The sequence below is a fragment of the Galleria mellonella genome, unplaced genomic scaffold, assembly GCF_026898425.1.
Source record: "Galleria mellonella isolate WM207_F2 unplaced genomic scaffold, CSIRO_AGI_GalMel_v1 utg35, whole genome shotgun sequence".
NCBI lineage: Eukaryota > Metazoa > Arthropoda > Insecta > Lepidoptera > Pyralidae > Galleria > Galleria mellonella.
The window spans coordinates 3,177,985-3,199,803 of record NW_026442082.1 but is presented as its reverse complement, the minus strand read 5'-3'; the positions used below and the strand labels follow the sequence as shown (position 1 = coordinate 3,199,803).

Below are 21,819 nucleotides of genomic sequence, written 5' to 3'. Positions count from 1 at the left end.
TGTGGGATTTTTTCTAGACAATGTGGCCAGATATAACAAAACATTACGAATTTGGCAAAATTGATATCGTAAACGGTGATTAGTGTACAAATTTCTTTCCTAACTTCAAAGATGAAGTATAAAACATTTCACTTACATGTTTATAATATGCACACACCTCATGTATTTGGCAGTGACGTTTAGTCTCATTTAATCTAAACATGTCTCTAATTGCAACAAGACGATTTCTGTACATAGGAGAAATTAAAAGAGCAATTAATATTAAGGGTCTCAATATCTATCATTCATAGAAAGTATTTTTTATTTTTTGCCTTGTTTCGACATCATACAAAAACTATTGCATCAAATTGATAGCGGATTTCATTGATGTATGCTTGAAGGTCTAACTTAAAATACGGTCCATATTTGTCTAGTTATACTATTTAGAGCTTAGATAATAAGTGTGTTATAATAAGTCTATCTAGACAGATGCTTATTTTTAAAATTAATGCATACAGAACTGTGGCTAAAAAGATCCAAGTGAATAAATTTATTGTCGATTCGATTTTTTTGATAGACGTGTCTGTATTTTGTCATACATGTATATTTTTTTATAAGATGAAAGTGTTATGGTAACCCTGCTTGCGTTATTGGTACGTATACGTTAACGAGGCACCAGCAATCAATGGCAAGTCAATATGAAGACAGGCCAGTTAGCTCATCTCGATGAATTCGCCAGGAAATAACCGCAATAGTTTTCAGAGAGGTGGAGGTCGACCTGGTAGGGTATATTGGGATTCTCAGTCTCCATTACTAACAATCTCTTTCCCGCAGGCGGGGTATGCATAGTTGAAGAAAACGAATGAAACAGGTCTTTATATTGCCAAAATGAATCACAAGTTTATTCACATATACAAATATAATCCATTTAAATATTTAAATACTGCCGACCACTACAATAGGGATGATTCCGAGGCGACATTTCTCTAAATCGATCTGTAAAATTTAAATTACAATTCACAGCGTAATCTTTATTCTAAATAGTAATAATACATTTATAATTATTATAAATTTAGATTATGATTATCTATAAAACGATAATTTCGCCAAACTATCAATATATAATTTTAGAGAAATATCATCTCAAAATCGGCTCCAATATAAAATGCTGTATCTTAAGTGTCCAATAAACGATCACACTTAATCAAATTTAACGTTTAACCCATTAACCGCCTCATTTGCATTTATCTTACAATAAATATTTTTGTCTCTGTATCGAGAGAAACTGTGTTTGTATCTACGTTGTTTTTTTTTTTTCAGTTTATCCAATTGCTTAGTTTAAAACACAATAAATAAAATACAACTGTTCTTTTTTCATTAATTAAAAAACTACAAATCACATGTTAAATCGTCTACCGGACGCTTTAAATGCTGTTCTGCTTTCGACCAGTATAAACAAAATTCACTATCAGGTCCAAAATAAGTCTTCACTGAAACAACAGTTTAATTATCTTGCTCACAGAGTCTCTTGTAGCGTACTGTCGAAATTCTATTCGTTTACGTCACACTCTAATTATTTTTAATTTATAAAGTCATAACACTCCGACATGGCCGTAGCTAGGTGGCAGGAGGCATTTAGGGGCAATGCCCTACCTTAGAATAAAAGGCCCCAGAAAATTAGACAGATTTGTTTTTTCTAAATCACTTAAATATGGCTTCTGCCCTACCAAAAAGTTCTTTTGCCCTACCTTAAACTTGTGTCTACGGCCCTGTACTCTGGGCAATAATATTTGTCGCTCTTCATAACAGGTTATCTTTAACGTTGCCGCTGTGGATACTCGCTCCCTTACCTTACTCTATTATGCTGTGAATTTAATTAATCTATGTGATATTGTATAATGATTAATAACAGTAAATATATAAATCAAAATGTTTAATGAGTCATTGAGATTAGGGCTTTCGGTTTTTTCAATTAGATTTTTTTGTTTATCGCCCGTCCAGCGGTCGTTTTGCCGATTATTTTTAATTGACATAAAAAAGGGAGCAGATTTTCAGATCTTCAAAACAAATGTCCTGAAAAAATAATACATTATTAAATATTATTTTTTCAGGACATTTGTATAAATAAAATACATAATCTATTTTTCGATATTTGGCATTTAGTTTAGCCAAAAATAAAAAAACAAAAAAACGGTAAAGGTACAGGTAACGGTAAAGAATATCCCATACTAAGTTTCAATAACTGGAGGCCCAAAATTTTTTGTCGTATATCAACTACAAGCTTTTACCTAGGAATTCTTCCGCGTGATCGGAATAAAAAGTAGCCTTCTCCATTCTATCTAGCACGTGTATACCAAATTTCATAGTGATCAGTTAAGTCGTGAAGGCGCTATGAGATAACAAACAAACAAACTCGCTTTCTCATTTATAATATTAGTAAGGATGTTCTTTTGGGGGTATTAAACAGTAGAACACACCTTTAAAAGGACCTTTATATTTAATTTTGTTCAATTTATTATTATTTTTACTGTTTAATTTTTACAGTGCGTAACAAAAAGGTACAAAGGAATCGTTATGGTGCTACTTTGCCAAGTATAATAAAAACAGATTACTATATTGTGATTGCCAATTGAACCGAAAGCTATACTCAGTCTATGGCTATATAACCATAATTTATGTCACTTTAGTGTTGCCATTTGGACATAAAAATTAACAAGCGGCGTAAGCATAGAAAGCGGAAATTAATTTCCCTTTTTTAACACATGCCACTCTACTTATGAGTGATTTATGTCAATTAATAATATATTGGTGTATTACTACCTAAGTCTTAAATCATATACCTTAAGATGGAGATTGGAGTGTTAAAAAACTAGTTGAAACCAACTGCACAAAATTTATTCATATTTTTTTTATTTCGCTATTTTTCAGTGTTGCTAGTAATTAGTTAAAATCCCCAAATCTTTTATTAGATTTTTAAATTTAAATTAGGTACTACTTTTTCTCTTTTAATATAAATATACATTATGTAGATACATGATTCACTGTTCATCCCAAAGGGGGAAAGGTAGAAAATTAATGTAATGTATTAATTAAAATGGCAGCCATTTTAATTGATGCAAAAGATTGACTCATTTTAAGTTTATTTAAATAGATTATTAATGAAAATAAGCATTAATATGAATAATTACACTGAATATAGCCCGTTATTGTAAATGTGGACGAAAAATTTTATTTAAATATTTATATTTTTTTTTTACTTATATACTTCTACTTACTGAGTAATAAGTATGCACTCTGGTATCCTTATTAAACACACACATAAATAAAATAAATTTGCCTCTTTTTAGGAAAGCATTTGTATTAAGTCACTTGAGGTATATGATCCAAGATTACATATGAAATAATGGTTCTATTATTATTTCTATAACACATCAAAATAAATAAAGATTCTATGGGAGATACGACCATACATTGTTAATATAAATATGACTGTACAATAAATATCATAGAACAGAAAAACAAGTGACGAGTCTATTGTATAAATACTTTATTTAAAATACGAATGAAATCGAACCTATTACGGTTAAAGTTCAATTCCATTAAATAACGTACAGTATTCAGAGGAGAATCGAAAATATAAGCATCTTTTTAAGAAACTGTTGTACCATTGAAATTGAACATTTGTTTCAAAGAAACATTGATGTAAAAATAATAAAAAATGTTGAACTGCCCATTTTAAGCAATGCTTCTAATATATAAGTTAGCAAGAGTGTGGTATCCTGCCCGCCGATAGTGCAGGCAGGATGGCCATTCCTGCCATTAACATCTTTTTAAAAAATTACACATGTTTCTAAAAGTAATTATGTTTGGTTTTCCTGGTGCAACACTCCCTTAAAGAGATGATATTAATTTTTATTATTATACAATCTGTATAACGTTCTTTTATACATTAAATACCTTATTTTTAAGAACTAAAACCTCCTACAAACCAACTTTAATGTTTCGGATTGTATTTAAGATTTCATACGAAATACGATTTCTATTTCGTTTCAGATTAAAAATAAAACATTTCCTATAAGCATTAATTTACTGGCAATATTTAAAATAAAATGTGATGCCATTCCTAAGCGTTTTTCTGTTCTGTGGTAAATACACACTGACGTACAACTAATTCTATACGCAGTCTTGTAAGCGATTAAGGCGATTTGACTGACAACCGTAACCCACCGACATAGGGCACAATTCGGCTTGGTGGCAATGGAATTTTAAATGTTCAATACCTATCACGCAATGCGACGATGTAATTAATTATTTATACTGTAACTAATTTAGGTAACTAAATATTTAAATATAATTTTCTAAACATGTTCATTGTGATACAAAAATATGTTAATATTGTAGTGTGATAAAAATAAGTATAGGTTTCAGCCATTTTGTAACATTCTGTCAAAATATGGCGGTAAAGTCAACTGTCAGAACATACTTTATGTTAAATGCATAGATTAAGGACAGTACCGGCGATCCTGTTAAATAAATATTTGCATTCCATATTTATTTCTTTATACGATTTTGTTTAAAAAATATAAAAAAAATGTTATCTGTTTTTATGAGATAAAAATAGTTGTATTTTGTGAGAGGACAAGTTAAGGTAAAACTTTCCTATTCTTATTTTGATCTCACTGTATTAATCTAATAGCTACATTACTTAAAAAAATCACAACTGTAATCAATCAATCAATCAAATGAATGTTTATGACTTACTCAGGATTCTTAGTCTATAGAGGTTTAACGTTCTCCCTGCCTCTAGTGTTCAAAATTATGCAGGCTATCACTTATATTATCCAATTTCAAAGCGTAACATTCTCTTTTGATTTTACTTTATAGAAGATGAAATTCAAATCATTAGCAACATTTTAAGTTTGCGTTCCATCATTGATAATTAACATTTTGGAAAAATAAAGATTGTGTCCCATAAAAAATCGATTTCAATTATGAAAAAATAACAAGTATTTTAAGCTAAAAACTAATCTACTCAACTGATTTGCTTAAAAATTTTATCTGCAGACATAAAAAAAAAACCAAACAAATTAAGAACCTCCTTCTTTTTGAAGTCATTTTGAAACACAAAAAATTACCAACAATCTAGAGCCATACTTGTTAACTCGAGAGTTAAGACGTAATTTTAATATGGCAGGTAAATATTTTTATCATTCTTCAAATTAGGTTTCCTTTTAAAAATTATACAGCTTAATTTTGTAAGGTCACTTTTTATAAAGTTGCCAATAATGATCTCAATTTCAAATTATATAATTTATCACTCTTATTGATCAATCAGTTTTTTATTTGCTAAATATAGGGTACTTAGATAATATAAGTAAAAATAAACAGTTTGCTTTATAATGTTCGTCCTCTTAATATACATTATATTATAGCCTGCTAGCAAGTCTGTAAACAAATTAAAAATGCAATTAAGACAAAATGGAACGACAGACATATTTTTAAATTTTGTCTATTAGAGAAATTTAATTATCATTATTTATAAGTTTTAAACATGAATTAAAAATGAATAAAAGCTTTAGTTAATGTTATTTCTTACTGGAAATGTCAATGTGAATCTCTGTCGAAAATGTTTTAGACCTGTATGGAGCCTAGGCCCATTTAAATATACAGTTATATATATATATATAAAAAAACAATCAATATTTATAATTTTTTTTTATACAATTTTGCTTTATGAATGGCATAAAATAAATTCAGAATTTAATATTTCTTAATTTTGGTTGACATTGACTTGAAATTATTAAATAACTGTTAAAGACGTGGTATTTATTTATTAGATTTAGATATTAAAGCCATTATATATAGAAATTATAGATAAAAACAAATTAGTTTACATAAACTGTTTAGTTAATTAATTTAAATTTTCATGAAAATTCTTGTACTTTTCTTAAAGTTTTGGGGTACTGTACACTTACTAGGCCCCATACATTATACATTTCCTTTTATTATTTTTCATAATAATTATTTTACAAAGGTAACATAATTATTATTGTGTTAAATTTTTCACTTTACGCTTCCTAGAAAATTAGTGGTAATATTTTGTGACATGTTTAAATACCATTGCGTGCCCTTGTCGGTCTGTACAGTTTAGTTCTAGCGTCATTCCTTAGGTGTGGACGGTGCACTGTCCTCAGCTTTCCTTTTACTGCCCGCTTGCTGCGTTTTCTTATCTGGCTTGTATTTCTCCCATTTTTTGTGGTTTAGCTGGTCGAAATCATCACAGTATTGTGCTATATCCCGTAAGTAGGTGGATAAATGCAATAGTTCCCTATCTCGATCCCTATTCAAGTGTGCTTGTCTAAAGGGACGGATCTTGAGGCCACTCTTTGGGTTCATTATGAAGTTTCTTCTTATGTCGTCAAACATTATTGTGTTTTTTGAACTGTATTGTGGGTATTTACCCCATATTACGCCTAGTGGTTTGACCTGAAAGATGCAATATAAAATTATATTATATTAATGATGCACCCTGGCTTCGCATGGGTGTAATGTAGAACCTAATGCGGATTCATACTGTACATATTTTGTATCAATTATTTAAACATTAAAATGATTTATAGAAAGCTATTGGTATAATATAGACATATACCATTGCTGACTTTTTTATAGTACTAATAAAAAGGAATAATTCCATTATACATTATTTTGTTATATTAAATTGTATGTATTGTATAATCCTTAATCTTGAATCATTATTAGATGAAAACTGCCTTAAAATTCGTTGTGTAGTTTAAAAGATCTAAGCGAGGGACATACAGAGGGATCATCAGCGGGAAGCGACTTTGTTTTATAGTTTTTTTTATGCAACTTAAAATGACAAACATGCATTCAGCCCATATGATGGTAAATGGGGTTACCGTCACCTATAACATCAGGATCACGCGATGCGACAGATCACGCGTGCGTTATCGACCACTCCATAACCTGAGCATTCGTGGGAGAAAACTCTTTTTAAACCGCACTTGTGTGAGCATTTTGGTTGGTGAGGATAAATCTCCTACCCATGGCAAGTAGTATGATAATAAAGTAAAAAATAGTATTTTTCTACTATATAAAAAGAACTATTACGGTGTAGTAAAATAAAACTAGTTTCACATTTTCACAGGGCCGTAGCTAGACCCAAGTTTAAGGTAGGGCAAAGAAACTTTTTGGTAAGGCAGAAGCCATAATTAAGTGACTTCGAAAAATCGAATCTGTCTAATTTTCTTGGGGCCTTTCATTTTAAGGTAGGGCACTGGGCCTTTCCAAGTAGGGAATTGCCCCAAAATCCCCCCCCCCCCCAACCCGGAACTCGTCCTCCTGCTACGGTCAAGCATCTTCAGGATTATAAAAATATTAAGAGACTCACATCAATTGTGCCATATTTTGCAGTGTGCACTGTAATCATGGCTAAGTAGTCCAAATAGAACATTATCTTGTAGTCCTGGTGTGTGGAGACACCAAGCAGCCGCATCTTCTCTTCTATCCACTTCATGCCGGTAGCTGACCATATTACTATATCGTAGTCTTCATACGCTGACGTAAGAAACTCGTGGAGGAATGGTCGCATTAATTCATATCCTGAAACAGAAAGAAATTTGTGTATAGGATGCAAGTGAAAAACAATAGTCTATACTAGTATTACAAAGAGCTATAATATATAGCTATTAACAACAAAATTAAATATTTATCATATTATTTTTGTATCATATATGTTATGCTTTATATACAAACAATATAGATGCTTTTTCCATTCAGGTACACATAATATATAATATTAATTTTCACCACAGGGAGACTTTGTACAAAAGTTGAAGTCCTCTGTCCCATTCGTGTTTCAACCATGAAGCAGTTGTGTTTGCATGACTGTGTTTTGGCTTAAAGGGTGGGATATGGCGTGAATTTACTGGGTACAGAATAACACCTGTGTCCTCAGGAATGGCAACGCATGGAGAGTATCATGAACGAAACAGTATACTCTGTTATGTCCATGGTACTGCTTATGTCTATAGGCGACGGTTACCACTTTTCATCAGCTTGTTTGCCATTCTAAGTTGAATAAAAAAAAAATCTCTGATGTGTAATTTCTGGGTTAGCTCTAATACTATCTAAGGGTACAGATGGGCAAAGCACCGGGTTTAAACCCGGTGCTTTGGTAAAAACCCAATAAACACCCATAAACTCCCATAATCACCCAAAAAAATAGGTTTTTACGTATTTTTTTGAAAATATGTAAGTAATACCAATAAATTATTTTTATAAATTGTATTGATCAATTCTACAATATTAAATAAAACGTTAACTAATAATATTTCAGGAAATTTTAAAAATCTATATATAATAAAATGAAAGTAATTAATTTTCAGTGTTTTCATGTTGCAGTTGATCAACATGTTGGCCTTTTGCTTCCCGTAGATACTTTAAAATTTCTTCATAACACCTCGTTCGCACACATGGCCGTATATATTTAAATTCTTGAGCCACTAACAGTCCGAAATACTCATTTCTTTTATCCTCTTCTCCATAAATTAAGCATTTAGAACAGTTTGTTTCTTCTTTCAGTAAATTTTCTTTTACTTTATCCTCGTTTTTTTCTTTGTTGCGACGACGCTGGGTAAATCATCTGGACACTGGGTCTCACTATCGCCAAATATATTTGGAGATCGGCTTCGGCTACGGCTTGGCAGACATTTTTTTCTTTCTACAATTTTAAATTAAATTTATTAGAATAAATGCTTCGAACACACGCGATCTAAGTACCTTTTGTGTTTATTATACCTTACCTACCTAGGTATAAAAAGAGTACTTACGTAGATTTTCTTTTATTAACTGTTTTATACGAAGATCTTGATCTCTCAAATTAGCATCCATTTTACTTCCAGTGATTATCAACTAAATTAATAATCCACAAAGTATTAAATAACGTTTTTATGAAATATTTAGCACAAAAACAATACCCTTTAAATATCGATCGTCAGTAACTGTGGCTGACTTACCTATATTCTAGCAAGCAGGACTGCCAGATGTGAAGGGGAAATCCCCAATAAATTGTTGCATGTGACTGATGATGTGAGCATGTTCGTTTCATAATAAAAATGTTGCCAGGTAACCAAAAAGTCGTATGTTTTTGTGCGAATTACGATCATAATCTTTACGATCGTACATTAAAAAATAGACAAATAATAGTATGAGTACGATTTAAATCGTATATCTGTCAACCCTGCTAGCAAGACAGCGACAAAATCACGTTGCATAACAATGTAGCCCAAGCTTATATCTTATGAAATATACGGAAGAGATACGGACTTAGAAAAAACAGAAATGTTGTTCTTTGTGGAAGTCATTGATGAAATTCTATGTATTTTAGCCCGCAAACTTTCTTCAAACAAAAACAGCACCATCTAGTATCGAGTTCTGTAATTATCTCTTTGTTTATGGATTTGAAGTAAGACCGCCACGCATGCAATACATTATGACTGGGGATTCCCCTATTCGTCGACGCTGAATATGAGGCGACGACAATCACTGTCAAACGTGTTCACTATTACTCTGACTCTGGTAACGTGACTTCCTGGTAACGTGTTAGGTAGGAAAAGCAGTAAAAAAGTGCATATTAAGGGAGCAGATTTGAAATAATATTTATACTTAACAAGAAATAATTAAAGATAAGTGGATTTTTGAATGATACAATTATATCATGATCACTTAACAATTTTAACTTAAAATTAGATGTATTATTACAAGCTTTTATTTAGCTTGCGTTATGTAAATAAAAGTATGTAGGTATGTTCGTATGTTGATGCAATTATCCTCAATCCTCAACCGACTGGGATAAAATTTTCCATACACGTTTATTTTGGATGATAGTGCATAGTTAGCTGAGAGTCGTCATTGGATAATAATGGTGGATAGCCTAAGATGTGTACTAGATATTTATTTTTAACATAATATGCGTAAGTACCTAATCGAATTAAAGAAGTTGCTGAGAAAAATACAGAACAATACGATAATAAACTAGCATCTGCGTTTAATCCTCCGAGGAGATGTAATTTTACAAAGGTTTTTTGTATTTATTTTATTATTTTTTTAATAAATTTATTGTAAATAACAAGAAATAATCATTGTAAAAAAATAGGCACTCTATTGTTGAATTTTCGTCAGACCAACTAATCATCGTTCATTTTTTTAGGTTCAATGGGGAGACCTAAAGATTTACGCATATGGGAGCACTACCGTACTTTACCAAACAAGTCTGTTTCTTGCAAGCTTTGTAATAAGGTCTACAAATTCAGTAATGCTGCCAAAATGCTTCAACATCTTATCACTTGTCCAAAATCTCCAGAAACATTAAAAGACTCTATGAAACTTATAAAAGATAGCTCGTCCAAAACCAAAATGTCTGGACTGTCAGAGATAGAGACAAATGATTCTTTTATAAGCCCCTCGTCGTCTGCTAACACTACAATAAATGCTGAGTTTCAAGACACCGATGATCATATAAAAACAGAATTAGCGAGAGCTATATTTGTAACAGGGACGCCATTATCGATGGTGCAACATCCTTTATGGATACAATTTTTCGAAAAATTGCAACCAAAATTTAAAATACCTTCACGTAAAGCTTTAGCGACAAAATACTTAGATAAAATATATAGAGAAATGCGTTTTGAGTTAAATGAGGAACTAAATGCTTGTAGTTACTTACACCTTCAGTGCGATGGCTGGTCTAATTTAAGAAATGAAGGAATAATAAACTTTCTTATATCAAAACCTCAACCTGCATACGTTAAAAGTTTGAATACAGAAAGTAATCCTCACACTAGTGAATACCTTAGCCAAGAAGTTGAAAAAGTAATGAAAGTGTATGGAGCAAATAAGTTTCTTGTACTTATTGGCGATAACGCTAGAAATATACAAAAGGCATTCGAATTAACAAAACTCAAATATCCACATGTTGTTCCTCTCGGTTGCTGTGCACATATCCTTAACTTGTTGTGCCAAGATATTGTAAAGATACAAGAAGTAACTGTGTTTATTATGCAAGCCATAAATATAATAAAAACTGTTAAAAGGAGTCAACGATTAAGTTCCTTGTTGATAAAATCAAGGCAGGGTGAAGATTCTACACAAACACTAAAATTGCCTTGTGCTACAAGATGGGGAAGTCATGTTACTTCGTTAAAAAGTTTGAAAGCAAATAAGATAGCTTTGCAAATATTAACAGTTAGAGAAGATGTGGTAATTTCAAGAGATATTAAAGATTTAATTCTAAGTGATGATTTCTGGACGAAGACAGGGGAATGTATAAGTATTTTGGAACCAGTCACTGAAAGCATATTTTACTTAGAGAGCGACCAGAATCGTTTGCATCGCACATACATTACATTTAGAGATGTACAAGCTAAGATACGTTTTGCATTAAATGAGATTTCGACATTGAGCGAAGAAAGCAAACAGCAGATTCTAACATCAGTATCTTCAAGATGCAATATGGCAATGAGGCCAATACATTTTGCAGCATATATTCTAGACCCCAGGACTCTAGGAGTCGAACTTACTCAAGAGGAAGAACTTAAGGGTATGGAGTTTATCTACAATTTAAGCCAACACTTAAGTTTGTCAAATGTAATGGCAGATTTGGCGTGTTATAAAGCTAAAGAAAACTTTTGGGCCAGAGGATTTGTATGGAGCTCATTAGATAGCATTGAGCCCCTAATATGGTGGAAAGGTATTTGTGGTTCCACTGAGTTAAGCAAAGTAGCGATTCGTATTCTATCAGCTCCCTGTACTTCGGCAGCCACTGAGCGTTCCTTTAGTATCCAAGGCTACATACATAATAACAAAAGAAATCGACTTACAACTGAAAGAACTGAAAAAATTTCATTCATTTGTTATAACTGGAATCTTAAACATAAAGCTGAATGCGAGGACATTCAGTTTAATGAAGAAAATACCTTAGAAGCTTTCATTGAGCAAGTAAATGAACATAACAGTTTAGACGAAATAGAGCCTATCGAACCTATACAATTCATCGCTTGTAATAACTCTGAATCTGACAGTGATTGACTGTAGTTTTACATTTTACTTTCATCTCTTTCTTAATAAACTCAAAATCAAATTAAAAGTTTTTTATTCTGTAGGCTGCATAATAATATTGTCTATGTCCAGTATAGTGAACGTCTTGCGGCTGAGATGACGATGATGAAGTACAAAATCATAAACACCCAAAAATTTGGGTGTTTATGGGGTTTAAACCCAATAAACCCAAAACACCCGGTTTTTACCCACCAGACTTTAAACCCACCCAGGTGGATTGCCCATCTCTATCTAAGGGTAATTACAGATCCTCTTGATTGCCATCGTCTTGATGATTCACATGCTGGCTGATATAAAAAAAAGCTTTGGCAGGCAATTGTAATATATATAAAAATAGTGTGGCTCCTGGTAACTTAAATAAAGAATTTATTATTATTATTAAATTTCGGAGTGGCAATACATGTTTGCAATGGCGTATTTGAGTGATGGCTGTAGTTAGTTACTAATTACCACTTTCCAGATGGACGGTTTTCTCATCATTCTCAGTAATATAAGAAATGTTTCACATACCTGTTTCAGCAACAGATCTGTGGTCAAATAGAGTGTAGTCGATATCCAATACAAGCAGTTTCTTTCCGGGCCGTGATTCATTCAATATATTTATTTTATAATCCTTAACCCTTTTGTTGATTTTTGCTAAATATATCTAAAAAAAAAAGGATATTGTTTAAATGCAAATTAAATTATTTTCTATTATATAATTGTAATAGTACATATTTATAAATTGTCATGAGGTCCCCGCATAGAATAGGCCACCTCTTTGTTTTCATTATCAAAGCGTAACTGGGGTTGCTAACCCGCCTGCTAAGCGTCGCAATTACTGGCAAAATTCTTCTTATGGTGGAGTCCTATGTTCAGCAGTGGATAGTTAATATCTAATATATTTATAATATCATGGGTATCACTATGTATTCTGCAATATCCATGGTATTATTCATGTTTATAGATGATGGTTATCACTTTCCATCAAGTCGATTGTAAACTTATTCAAATCTATTCGAATAAGTTTACAATCCTATATCCAATATTGAAAATATTATAAATATAAAAATACTGACAAAATTTAAGAATACACTGTACAAATGGCTTTTGGACATGTTTATTCAATATTACTCAATTAAGGACTTGTTGGACTAAAAAATTATTCCATTTTATAAGCACATAAATAATATTTTGTTAGCAATATTTGAAAAGAAGTTACCATAAATATTAAAATTTTGCATGCCATTGTTTTGACAAAACATGCCTGTTCCTAACATATTATTACTAACATCTGTATACCGTGTTTTTCAGCAAATAAATTATATTATATTATTATTCGAAACAACCTACTGAAAGCTATAACATTACTTGCTTGTTGTATCTGTAATCTTCTGGCTATGAATAGGCTAGTGAGTCCATAAGATAGCAACAGCCAATGTCTTGTTCTTTCTCATAGACTCACTAGAGATAACAATTCATCAATTATTCAATAGTCTGTAGTCTAACTATTTATTGTATAACTAGTATTGTAGTTTTTATAAATTTTCATACTAATAATAATATATTATGAATACGCATGTCGTGGAGGCCTTTAATTGAGGCAGCATTGTATAATGTAACCTTAATATAATTAAGTAGATATAAATGTATGCTTTGTTAGTTGTCCTTAAATAAATAGATTAATAGACTTGTTTGCTATTTGTCTAGTGGACTAAGTTTTCCAAACTACAAAAGTGCCAATAGGCGGACTTGTGTCTGATGACCCTTTATGCAAATAAAAGATACTACATACTTCCTGATTTTCAACGTCAACTTCCTCTTCTTCAATATCCAAATCATTGACAACCTCATCACCAACATCAGGTTTTGTCCGAGCACCCTCGATTGCCTCTTCCAATGATCCCATCATCATAATCTTCAGATTTGGCTTGAGGTTCAGCTCAGATAATGTGAAGTTATCTGTAGCTACTTTACCTGTAAAATAATAATAGTAACTTTATTACAAAACCATGATTGTAACAAAGTCAGCACTGGAAATTACGAAGTAGGTAAATTTGGGTATGCTGGATTAGTTTTAAACTTGATAGTAGACCTTATTAATACACACATGTGATAAAGCAAGACAAATAATAACAGTACAGACAGTATGACTAACAATAGTGACTAACTAGAGACTGACTGGATATAAAGCAGTAAAATAATAAGAAAATAAACTTTGATGCTTCTGATTGGAGTTGTTTGCCATCTTCCCTCCTTAAGATGGGAATCTTTTTCCTAAATTTGAATGTTGTCTTAAAAACAAATAATATTATCTCTTTCTATTGGAATTTTGGACATGTTGTTATACTGCAGAAAGTTGTCTCTACAATTATTTAATTGAATTGTCATATTAAGATTTTATGTTTGTTTTATATAGGATATTTGAAATGTAAAACAAGCTGATGATCCACTATGGAAAGTGGTAAGCATCACCTACAGGCCTGAACAGCACCATAGACATTACAGAATGCAATGTGGTACCCCTTTGTTATATGTCACCCTTTTTGAGGTCTATGGTTTTATGTCTCTATACAATATTCACCATTTATCTTTTTTTTTTGGGTGATATGCTCCTCATGGTATTCACTAACTATATGAAGCATTTTAAAAAAAGTTTAACAGTGTAAATATTTTTTGTAGTAAGATAAGTGTTGCAATTTAAATTTCTGTATACAAAATAGTAAATTTCTAAAAAAATATCTAGGGCATAGAATGCGATTCGCTCTTGTAAATATTTCGAAAGTGTTACATAAACAAGCGGTCTTGAAAATACTTTCATTAATTATAATTTTTTATTAACATTTCGATTTCTAGGTTAATGAAATTTTAGCAAAATTCGGACATTTTAACTACTCTTAAATTATAAATGTTAGGTTTTATACATAAAAAAAGAAGTGTTATTTACCCTGGAATTTAACATTGAGCAATTTTTGCCTTTCTGGACGTACTCCGGTGGCATTTTCGATGGCAATTTTGAGCATCGCCACAGAATCGGATGGCGAAAACTCAGGTATTTCATATTCTTTTCCGTTCCACTTGACACTCAACTTTAACGGATTATCGTTTATATCACACATTTTTCATGTGAAATAATGTAAAACTATCGTCTTATGATACGACACATAAACAAAACAATTTGGAAAGTGAACTGATTAACGACTGACTTAATGTGGGTGACGTCACTGACTGACGTTGTGACTGACATTTAACATGCTCCATGCTGCGTGTTGCCAATTCAGTACTAGGTTTTATAACTACTATGTAACTAGATAATATAAAAAAAATTGAAAATTTCGCCTAATTTCTATACTTATTTAAATTCTTTTGTACATTTACTTTTAATATAGATATTAGTTTGAAACAAAAATGTACACAAGCGGACTTATAATGGATTTTTTTAATAGAATTTCTTTTATTTAACCTTGAGAACTCAGAAGGAGAAGAGGAGGAAAAGAGGAAGGAGGTTGAAAAATTACCGACAATATCCTTCGTTCATCCATTTTATCCAAAGTTATACCAAATTATCCAAATATCTTTAATTATAAGATTTTTGTTTGTTTTTAATCAAAATTTTCAATTAAAAAAAAGGTTTTTCGACAAAAGCCATTCACGGTATCTTATAGAGAATATCGTGTAGTTTTCAAAACCCTCCTTTGATTTCCTAAACAATCATTATTTCCAAAGTTATTGATTGTCAAAGTTAAAAAATACCTTTTTGTTTTGACTGACGATAACTCAGCAATAAATCATCAAACAGACTTTTTGATTACGTAAAATTAAAGAGTATAAAATTTTCAAAAAGACCTATTGAAAGAAACAATGAAAAAAAAATTTTTTTAAGCCCGTTGACCTTTTTTTAGATAAGAAAAATTTGGAAAATTTTTTTGGTAGTTTTCTTAGGATTATTCTACACCTAAACATGATAAAAAATATTCATGGTCATGTCTGAAAATTAGACACTTGGGACTACAATTTGCTTTTTTTGCTATACGATCATTTTCCTTGGAGTTATAGGTCGTTGAATATCACTCAAAGATTTCTCACCATAACCTTAATGGTAATCAAATTTGTTCAAAAATAATACATTACTTGCGAAGATATTTTTATAAATATGGTATTAATCTTTATCCAAACGTATTTATGTTATTCATCACAAGTAATTTAATTTTGTACAAAATTGCCCTTACATCATTTGATTTTAATGAATACCTTAGTGTTAGTCTCTCTTGCTCTCTCTCTCTCTTATGTGATGCAGACGAAGTTGTGCTGGTCAACTAGTATCTACTGGGGGGGGGGGGGGGGGGGGGGGGGGGGGAAAGGGATTGTTAGTAATGGAGTCCAATTAACCCATTGCTAGCATCACACTCTTACACATCAACCTTCACGCGGTTCCCCCTGGAAACCATCGTGTTTAATTTTAGTGGAATTCGTCATGATGGACTAACTGATTTGCTTTCGTCGTCACCTATCATCCCTCACTGGTGTCCTGCCAGCGTATACCGATAGCGCAGGCGGGGTTACTATTCCCTTATCATCCATTAAAAAAAAACTAGTACCTATATCATAATCTTAGGTACTAATATGCGCTTTGTCGCATTTCGATAGTGTGAATTTCATATTACATTAAATGTAACTTACATGGCCAATGTACAAAAGTCGATTGCTTGGGTACCTCTGTCCCATTCATGTTTCTACTGTGAAGCAGTTGTGTTTGCACAGCTGTGTTTCGGTTTGAAGGGTGGGATATGGCGTGAATTTACAGGGTACAGTGGAATAACATCTGAGTCCTCAGGAATGGCAACGCATGGGAGGTATCATGGGCGAAACAGTATACTCTGTTATGTCCATGATACCGCTCATGTCTATAGACGACGGTTACCACTTTCTATCAGGTGGGCCGTCAGCTTGTTTGCCATTCTAAGTTGTATAAAAAAAAAGTGGCAAATAATAGATTTAAAAAAAAATAATCTGTAAGTTTATTTTTCATGACATCGTAATACATACATATTATTATATGCTTCACATGATTTTAAACAGAGAATTTTTCAGGTTCGTATGTAGGATCTAAAGTTCTTGTTCGAATTATTTCTTTGTAAATGTACGCTGATTTTCTTGGAGTGCGATTATGTTTTTCACTCGAAAAGTCCACTTCATACAAACCGAACTTTTCACTGAAAATAATTAACAATAAGTAAGTCGAGGGATGAGAGAGATCTGTGTTCAACAGTGGTCAGATAATGGCTGATATGGTGATGATGATGAAGTCGAGAGGTGGGCAGTAGTGTTTTTCTTAAAATATTACCAAAGACTAACTGTGGTTGTCAACCCGCCTGTCAAGCGTAGTAGATTACTAGTAAAACTCCCCATGGGGATGCCTATGTTCAGCAGTGGACAGTTACGGGTGCTATATATTGCTTTTTGTGATTTTTTTGTTGTTTTTTTTTTTTTATTTTCATTCTTTTATCTCATTTACTGTGTATTATGTATATATTTGTATTGTAATTTGTGTGCTGTTATTAATGTAAATAAATTATCTATCTATCTATATATTTTATAATCTAGTGGTGGGAATACTATCACATTATAAGGCATTATTGTCTATTTTATAGCCCCCGTTAACTTAAAATATACTACATTCACAATTAGTGGATATTCTGAATCGATTAAGTATATATCTAGCTACTGAACACCTTACGCACATTATACTTTTTTGGCAATTGGGTGAAAGTATGAACCTTGAATATTAATTCAATATGTATGTATATTATAATTTGGTTGTAATTAAGTCAGTTTAAAAATTTATTGTCAGAGAATCTAGTTATCGCTACAAAAAGGATCGCTTTTTATTTTTATATATACTTAGTTTTTGTGGATGCGGTATAGGTAATATAGGAAACTTACGTGTAACCATTCTTCCATTCAAAATTGTCTATTAGCGTCCAGGCAGTAAATTTTCTGACGTCACAGCCCTCCTCAATTGCGTCAAGGAGGACATTCAAGTAATTCCTATAGTATCGGATTCTATCTTCATCAAGCAAACCCCCGGATGTTGACCATCCATTCTCTGTTATGTATACAGGAGGATTGTCATACAGCTTCATAATTTCTTTTAGTATTTTATGAAAACCCCAAGGTACTTCCTAAAAATATTAACTACATTTAAAAGAAATATTTTTAGACACTTTGGGGTCAAATATTAAATGTGTAATTGAAGGATCTGGGGATTTAAATTTTGTTTATTTATTTTATTTATGGATGAACTTGCATCCGCCTATGATAATGTTATATAAAGACGAAGCATCGAAGGATGAAACAATAAGGATGATATGAGTTTAATTGGCCCATGAACCCCTATAAATCCCTTTCCTCAGAACGTGAGTTTTGTTTTGACGTATGGGCTCCGGCATAGAATGGGCCACCCCTTCCTTTCCCATGAATGTCATAAGAGGCGACTAAGGGAGGGCGAGGGATGGGCAGCAGCGTCCCTCTTAAAACATCTCTAAAAGCCGTTAGGCTTGTGGTTGCAACCCGCCTACCAAACGTGGCAATTACTTGTAAAACTTCCTTATGGGGAAGGCTTATGTCCAGCAGTGGACAGTTAACGGCTAAAATAAAAATTATAAAAAAAATGAGTTGTATAGGTATGGTTGGTGTAGGTAATTCTTCGGTTAGTCTTCAAGGGAGTGAAATAGAGTTATATGTAAAGGACAAAAGTGGGTCCATATTAATCAGTTATATAGAAAGAAAGAGAGAGAGAAGAAGCGAGGATGTGCATAAAAATTGAGTTGTACCTATACAATAATTGATGCTGGTATATCAGGTCATTATCAATGATTAGGAATCAATGCAGTTGTCAATATTATGCCTAGTACCTGTAACCAAGTAGATTGCGCTTGAGGCCATGCCGGATTACTGATTATAACAGCGGCCATATCATCCATATACGAAGGTACAGCATACATTCCTTCCAGCGATGCGTCTCTATACGTCAACTTTGTCGTGTAACTGTTGACACCAAAGAAATCCGAAGACCCCCGAATAAGACATATTTCAGAAGCTGATAATTCTGGTAATCTGGATCTAGGATATCCCTGTTCAGCACTTTTCAGAGCGATATTTCTCTTTAATTCCAATGGAAAGTCTCCAGCCTTTGAAAATATTGGATGCGCGTATTGTCCCCACTGAAATTAAATATATATATATATATATATATATATATATATATATATATATATATATATATATATATATATATATATATATATATTTATTCATATGGAAAGATAAAGGTCATCCAATTGAAAATAGCAATAGAAAGTACTAATGATAAACATGTGGGTGGGGGGAGGTATTGTTATTAACGGAGACTAAGGACCCTATTGCGAGCAATATATCCAACCAGGTCGAACTTCATATGGCTCTTTCTGGAAACCATCGTGCTGAATTTCAAGTGTATTCAGCACGTTGGGCTAACTGACCTGTCTTTTCATCCATAAAACGTCACCAAAGCCTAACTGTGGTTGCCAACCTGCCTACCAAGCGCGGCAACAACTGGCAAACCTCCTATGGGAAGGTCTATGCTCAACAGTGAATATATAACTGCTTACATGATGACTATAATGTAACGAAACATACATCAAACTGCCTTGCGTCTATAGCTGCTTGATGATCATCCACTGTATCAGAAGCTGGTTCAAACCACGTACAACTGATTGAAATACCAATAGTACCATTCTGTATTTTTCTATAATGTTCATCATATAAATGATACGCTTTCGCATGTGCCAGCAATACGTTTTTTGCACATATGTATTCTGCTACACCAGTTACATTCAGCATTGGCGCTTTTAATGTAGACCCATAGCCTTCATAGCAGATCTGTTTGGGTTCGTTTATAGTGGTCCAAAGTTTAACTCTGTCTCCAAAGTTGTCGTACAAAACCTTGGCATAATCGACAAACCAGTCTATAATATAAGGATTGACCCAGCCTCCCAATTTTTGCAGTTCATAAGGAAGATCCCAGTGGTACATAGTCAGAAAAGGTTTGATATTATTCTTGAGTAGTTCATCTATTAAATTGTTATAATAATCTATCCCAGCTTGGTTGATTTGTTCGGAAAACCCTTTTGGAAGTATTCTTGGCCAAGACACTGAAAATCTATAGAAGTCTAGGCCAAGCTCTTTAGCTATTTCTACATCACGTTTGTAGAGGTGATATGAATCAGCAGCTACGTCTCCAGTGCTTTTGTCCTTTATTTGTGATGGATCTGTATGGGTAGCAATATCCCATATTGATAGTCCTTTGCCTGTAAAAGTAAATAACTTAGTTTGCTATACATCTTACACAAAAATACACTACAGAGCGAACTGTATTGCAGGCGTTCATTGGCTACGGTAACCGCTTAATGCTGTATGCTTGTTTGCCACATCAGTGGTATAAAAAAAATATAGTCATAAAATATTAAAAGAAATAGTTCTCAATTCAAATTTAAAAGAACGACTTGACTTAGCAAATTTTTAATCTAATTAATTCCAACACTGAATAAATAACGTGTTTAAGGCTTAGTCTTGATTAAAACAATATGAGTTTAATTGAGTCAGCTAATTTCAATTTAGCTGAGTAAATATTATCATCGTTTTGACACTCGATGCTCTATCTACATAATAAACATAAAATAATGAGCAAGTGGCCATATGCACTTATTAGCTGCTTCCCGCGGCTCTGCTCGCGTGAATCAGTGTATAAAGTATCCTACATGTCAAAGGTATTAAGTTACGATATAAACCGGGTATCAAATTTGATTCATATCTTTTCAACTGTTTAAGAGTGATTGAGTAACAAATATGTAAATATCAAAACGCAAAGATTTTTATAAATATTTACATTTATATTAATAGTGGAATTTACCGTCTTCATACCATCCACCTTCTATCTGATAAGCAGAAGTGGAGGCACCAAACTGGAAGCCATCAGGGAATTTACGGATTTTGTTTGACAGGAACTCGCCATTGCAGTGCAAAAATATGACACTAAAAAATAAAAACAATTTTTTTTTATCTTATATCTATGGAAAATAAAAATGTAATGAAACTGAGGGTAGACACTTTAAAACTAAGTAACCTAAAAAAATTATGTGCGGGGGAAAGAGATTCCTAGTAATGGGGTCTAACAGATATACCCTATCAGGTCAGCCTCCACGGGTTTCCCCTGGAACCATCATGGTTAATTCTTGTTAAATGTGTTGCCATCCATAGAAACACTATGGATTAATTTTTGTATTCCACTCTGCTTTCTAATAGTTGGAGGCGATACTTTTTTATGGAACATTGAAATGAATAAGGAAAATGAAAATTTTCAATTGCAAATAAGGGCTTGTTCGTGTCCATTGAATTTAAGTCGGTACCTGTCAAAACATGCAACGAATTTTAATACTATTCCTGAGAACTAAGTAAGTATTAAGTCTTAAAAATACATACCACAGAATCAGAAATGGTCGGATCATATCAACAGTAGCTGTAACACTGAGGACGCGTTATAATTAATAAATTGAAATGGATAGTGAGTGGGTGGTGTATTCTGTAAATTGTATATAATTTTCAAGCGACTTCAGAAAGAAGACCAGAGAGACTTTGTACAAAAGTCGATTGCTTGGGTACCTCTGTCCTATTCGTGTTTCTACCGTG

At 32.5% G+C, this 21,819-nt stretch overlaps 2 protein-coding genes across 2 annotated transcripts; both read right to left on the bottom strand.

Moving 5' to 3' along the window:
* Positions 1-853: 853 nt before the first annotated feature.
* LOC113514296 (ubiquitin-like domain-containing CTD phosphatase 1) lies at positions 854-15,308 on the bottom strand. The gene is made up of 5 exons (XM_026898342.3): positions 15,041-15,308; positions 13,889-14,070; positions 12,625-12,760; positions 7,388-7,599; positions 854-6,465 (listed from the first exon to the last, which is right to left on the bottom strand). The coding sequence occupies exons 1-5, from the start codon at positions 15,210-15,212 to the stop codon at positions 6,139-6,141; spliced, it is 1,029 nt and encodes a 342-aa protein (XP_026754143.1). The 5' UTR covers positions 15,213-15,308; the 3' UTR covers positions 854-6,138.
* Positions 15,309-17,093: 1,785 nt separating this feature from the next.
* On the bottom strand, positions 17,094-21,692 carry LOC113514289 (myrosinase 1-like). The gene is made up of 6 exons (XM_026898336.3): positions 21,613-21,692; positions 21,044-21,165; positions 19,771-20,441; positions 19,008-19,316; positions 18,037-18,275; positions 17,094-17,306 (listed from the first exon to the last, which is right to left on the bottom strand). Exons 1-6 carry the CDS (start codon positions 21,636-21,638, stop codon positions 17,165-17,167), a joined length of 1,509 nt encoding a protein of 502 aa, XP_026754137.2. The 5' UTR covers positions 21,639-21,692; the 3' UTR covers positions 17,094-17,164.
* Between the last annotated feature and the right edge of the window lie 127 nt (positions 21,693-21,819).

Coding starts and splice junctions, on each gene's coding strand:
- LOC113514289 (XM_026898336.3), bottom strand. CDS start 21,638: ATGATCCGACCATTTCTGATTCTGTG. Junction 20,442..21,043: donor AGGTGGATGGTATGAAGACG/GTAAATTCCACT, acceptor TTACTTTTACAG/GCAAAGGACTATCAATATGG. Junction 18,276..19,007: donor CGCAATCTACTTGGTTACAG/GTACTAGGCATA, acceptor TAATATTTTTAG/GAAGTACCTTGGGGTTTTCA.
- LOC113514296 (XM_026898342.3), bottom strand. CDS start 15,212: ATGTGTGATATAAACGATAATCCGTTAAAGTTGAGTGTCAAGTGGAAC. Junction 12,761..13,888: donor TTGACGTTGAAAATCAGGAA/GTATGTAGTATC, acceptor TTTTTTTTTTAG/ATATATTTAGCAAAAATCAA. Junction 7,600..12,624: donor CAGATCTGTTGCTGAAACAG/GTATGTGAAACA, acceptor TTTCTGTTTCAG/GATATGAATTAATGCGACCA.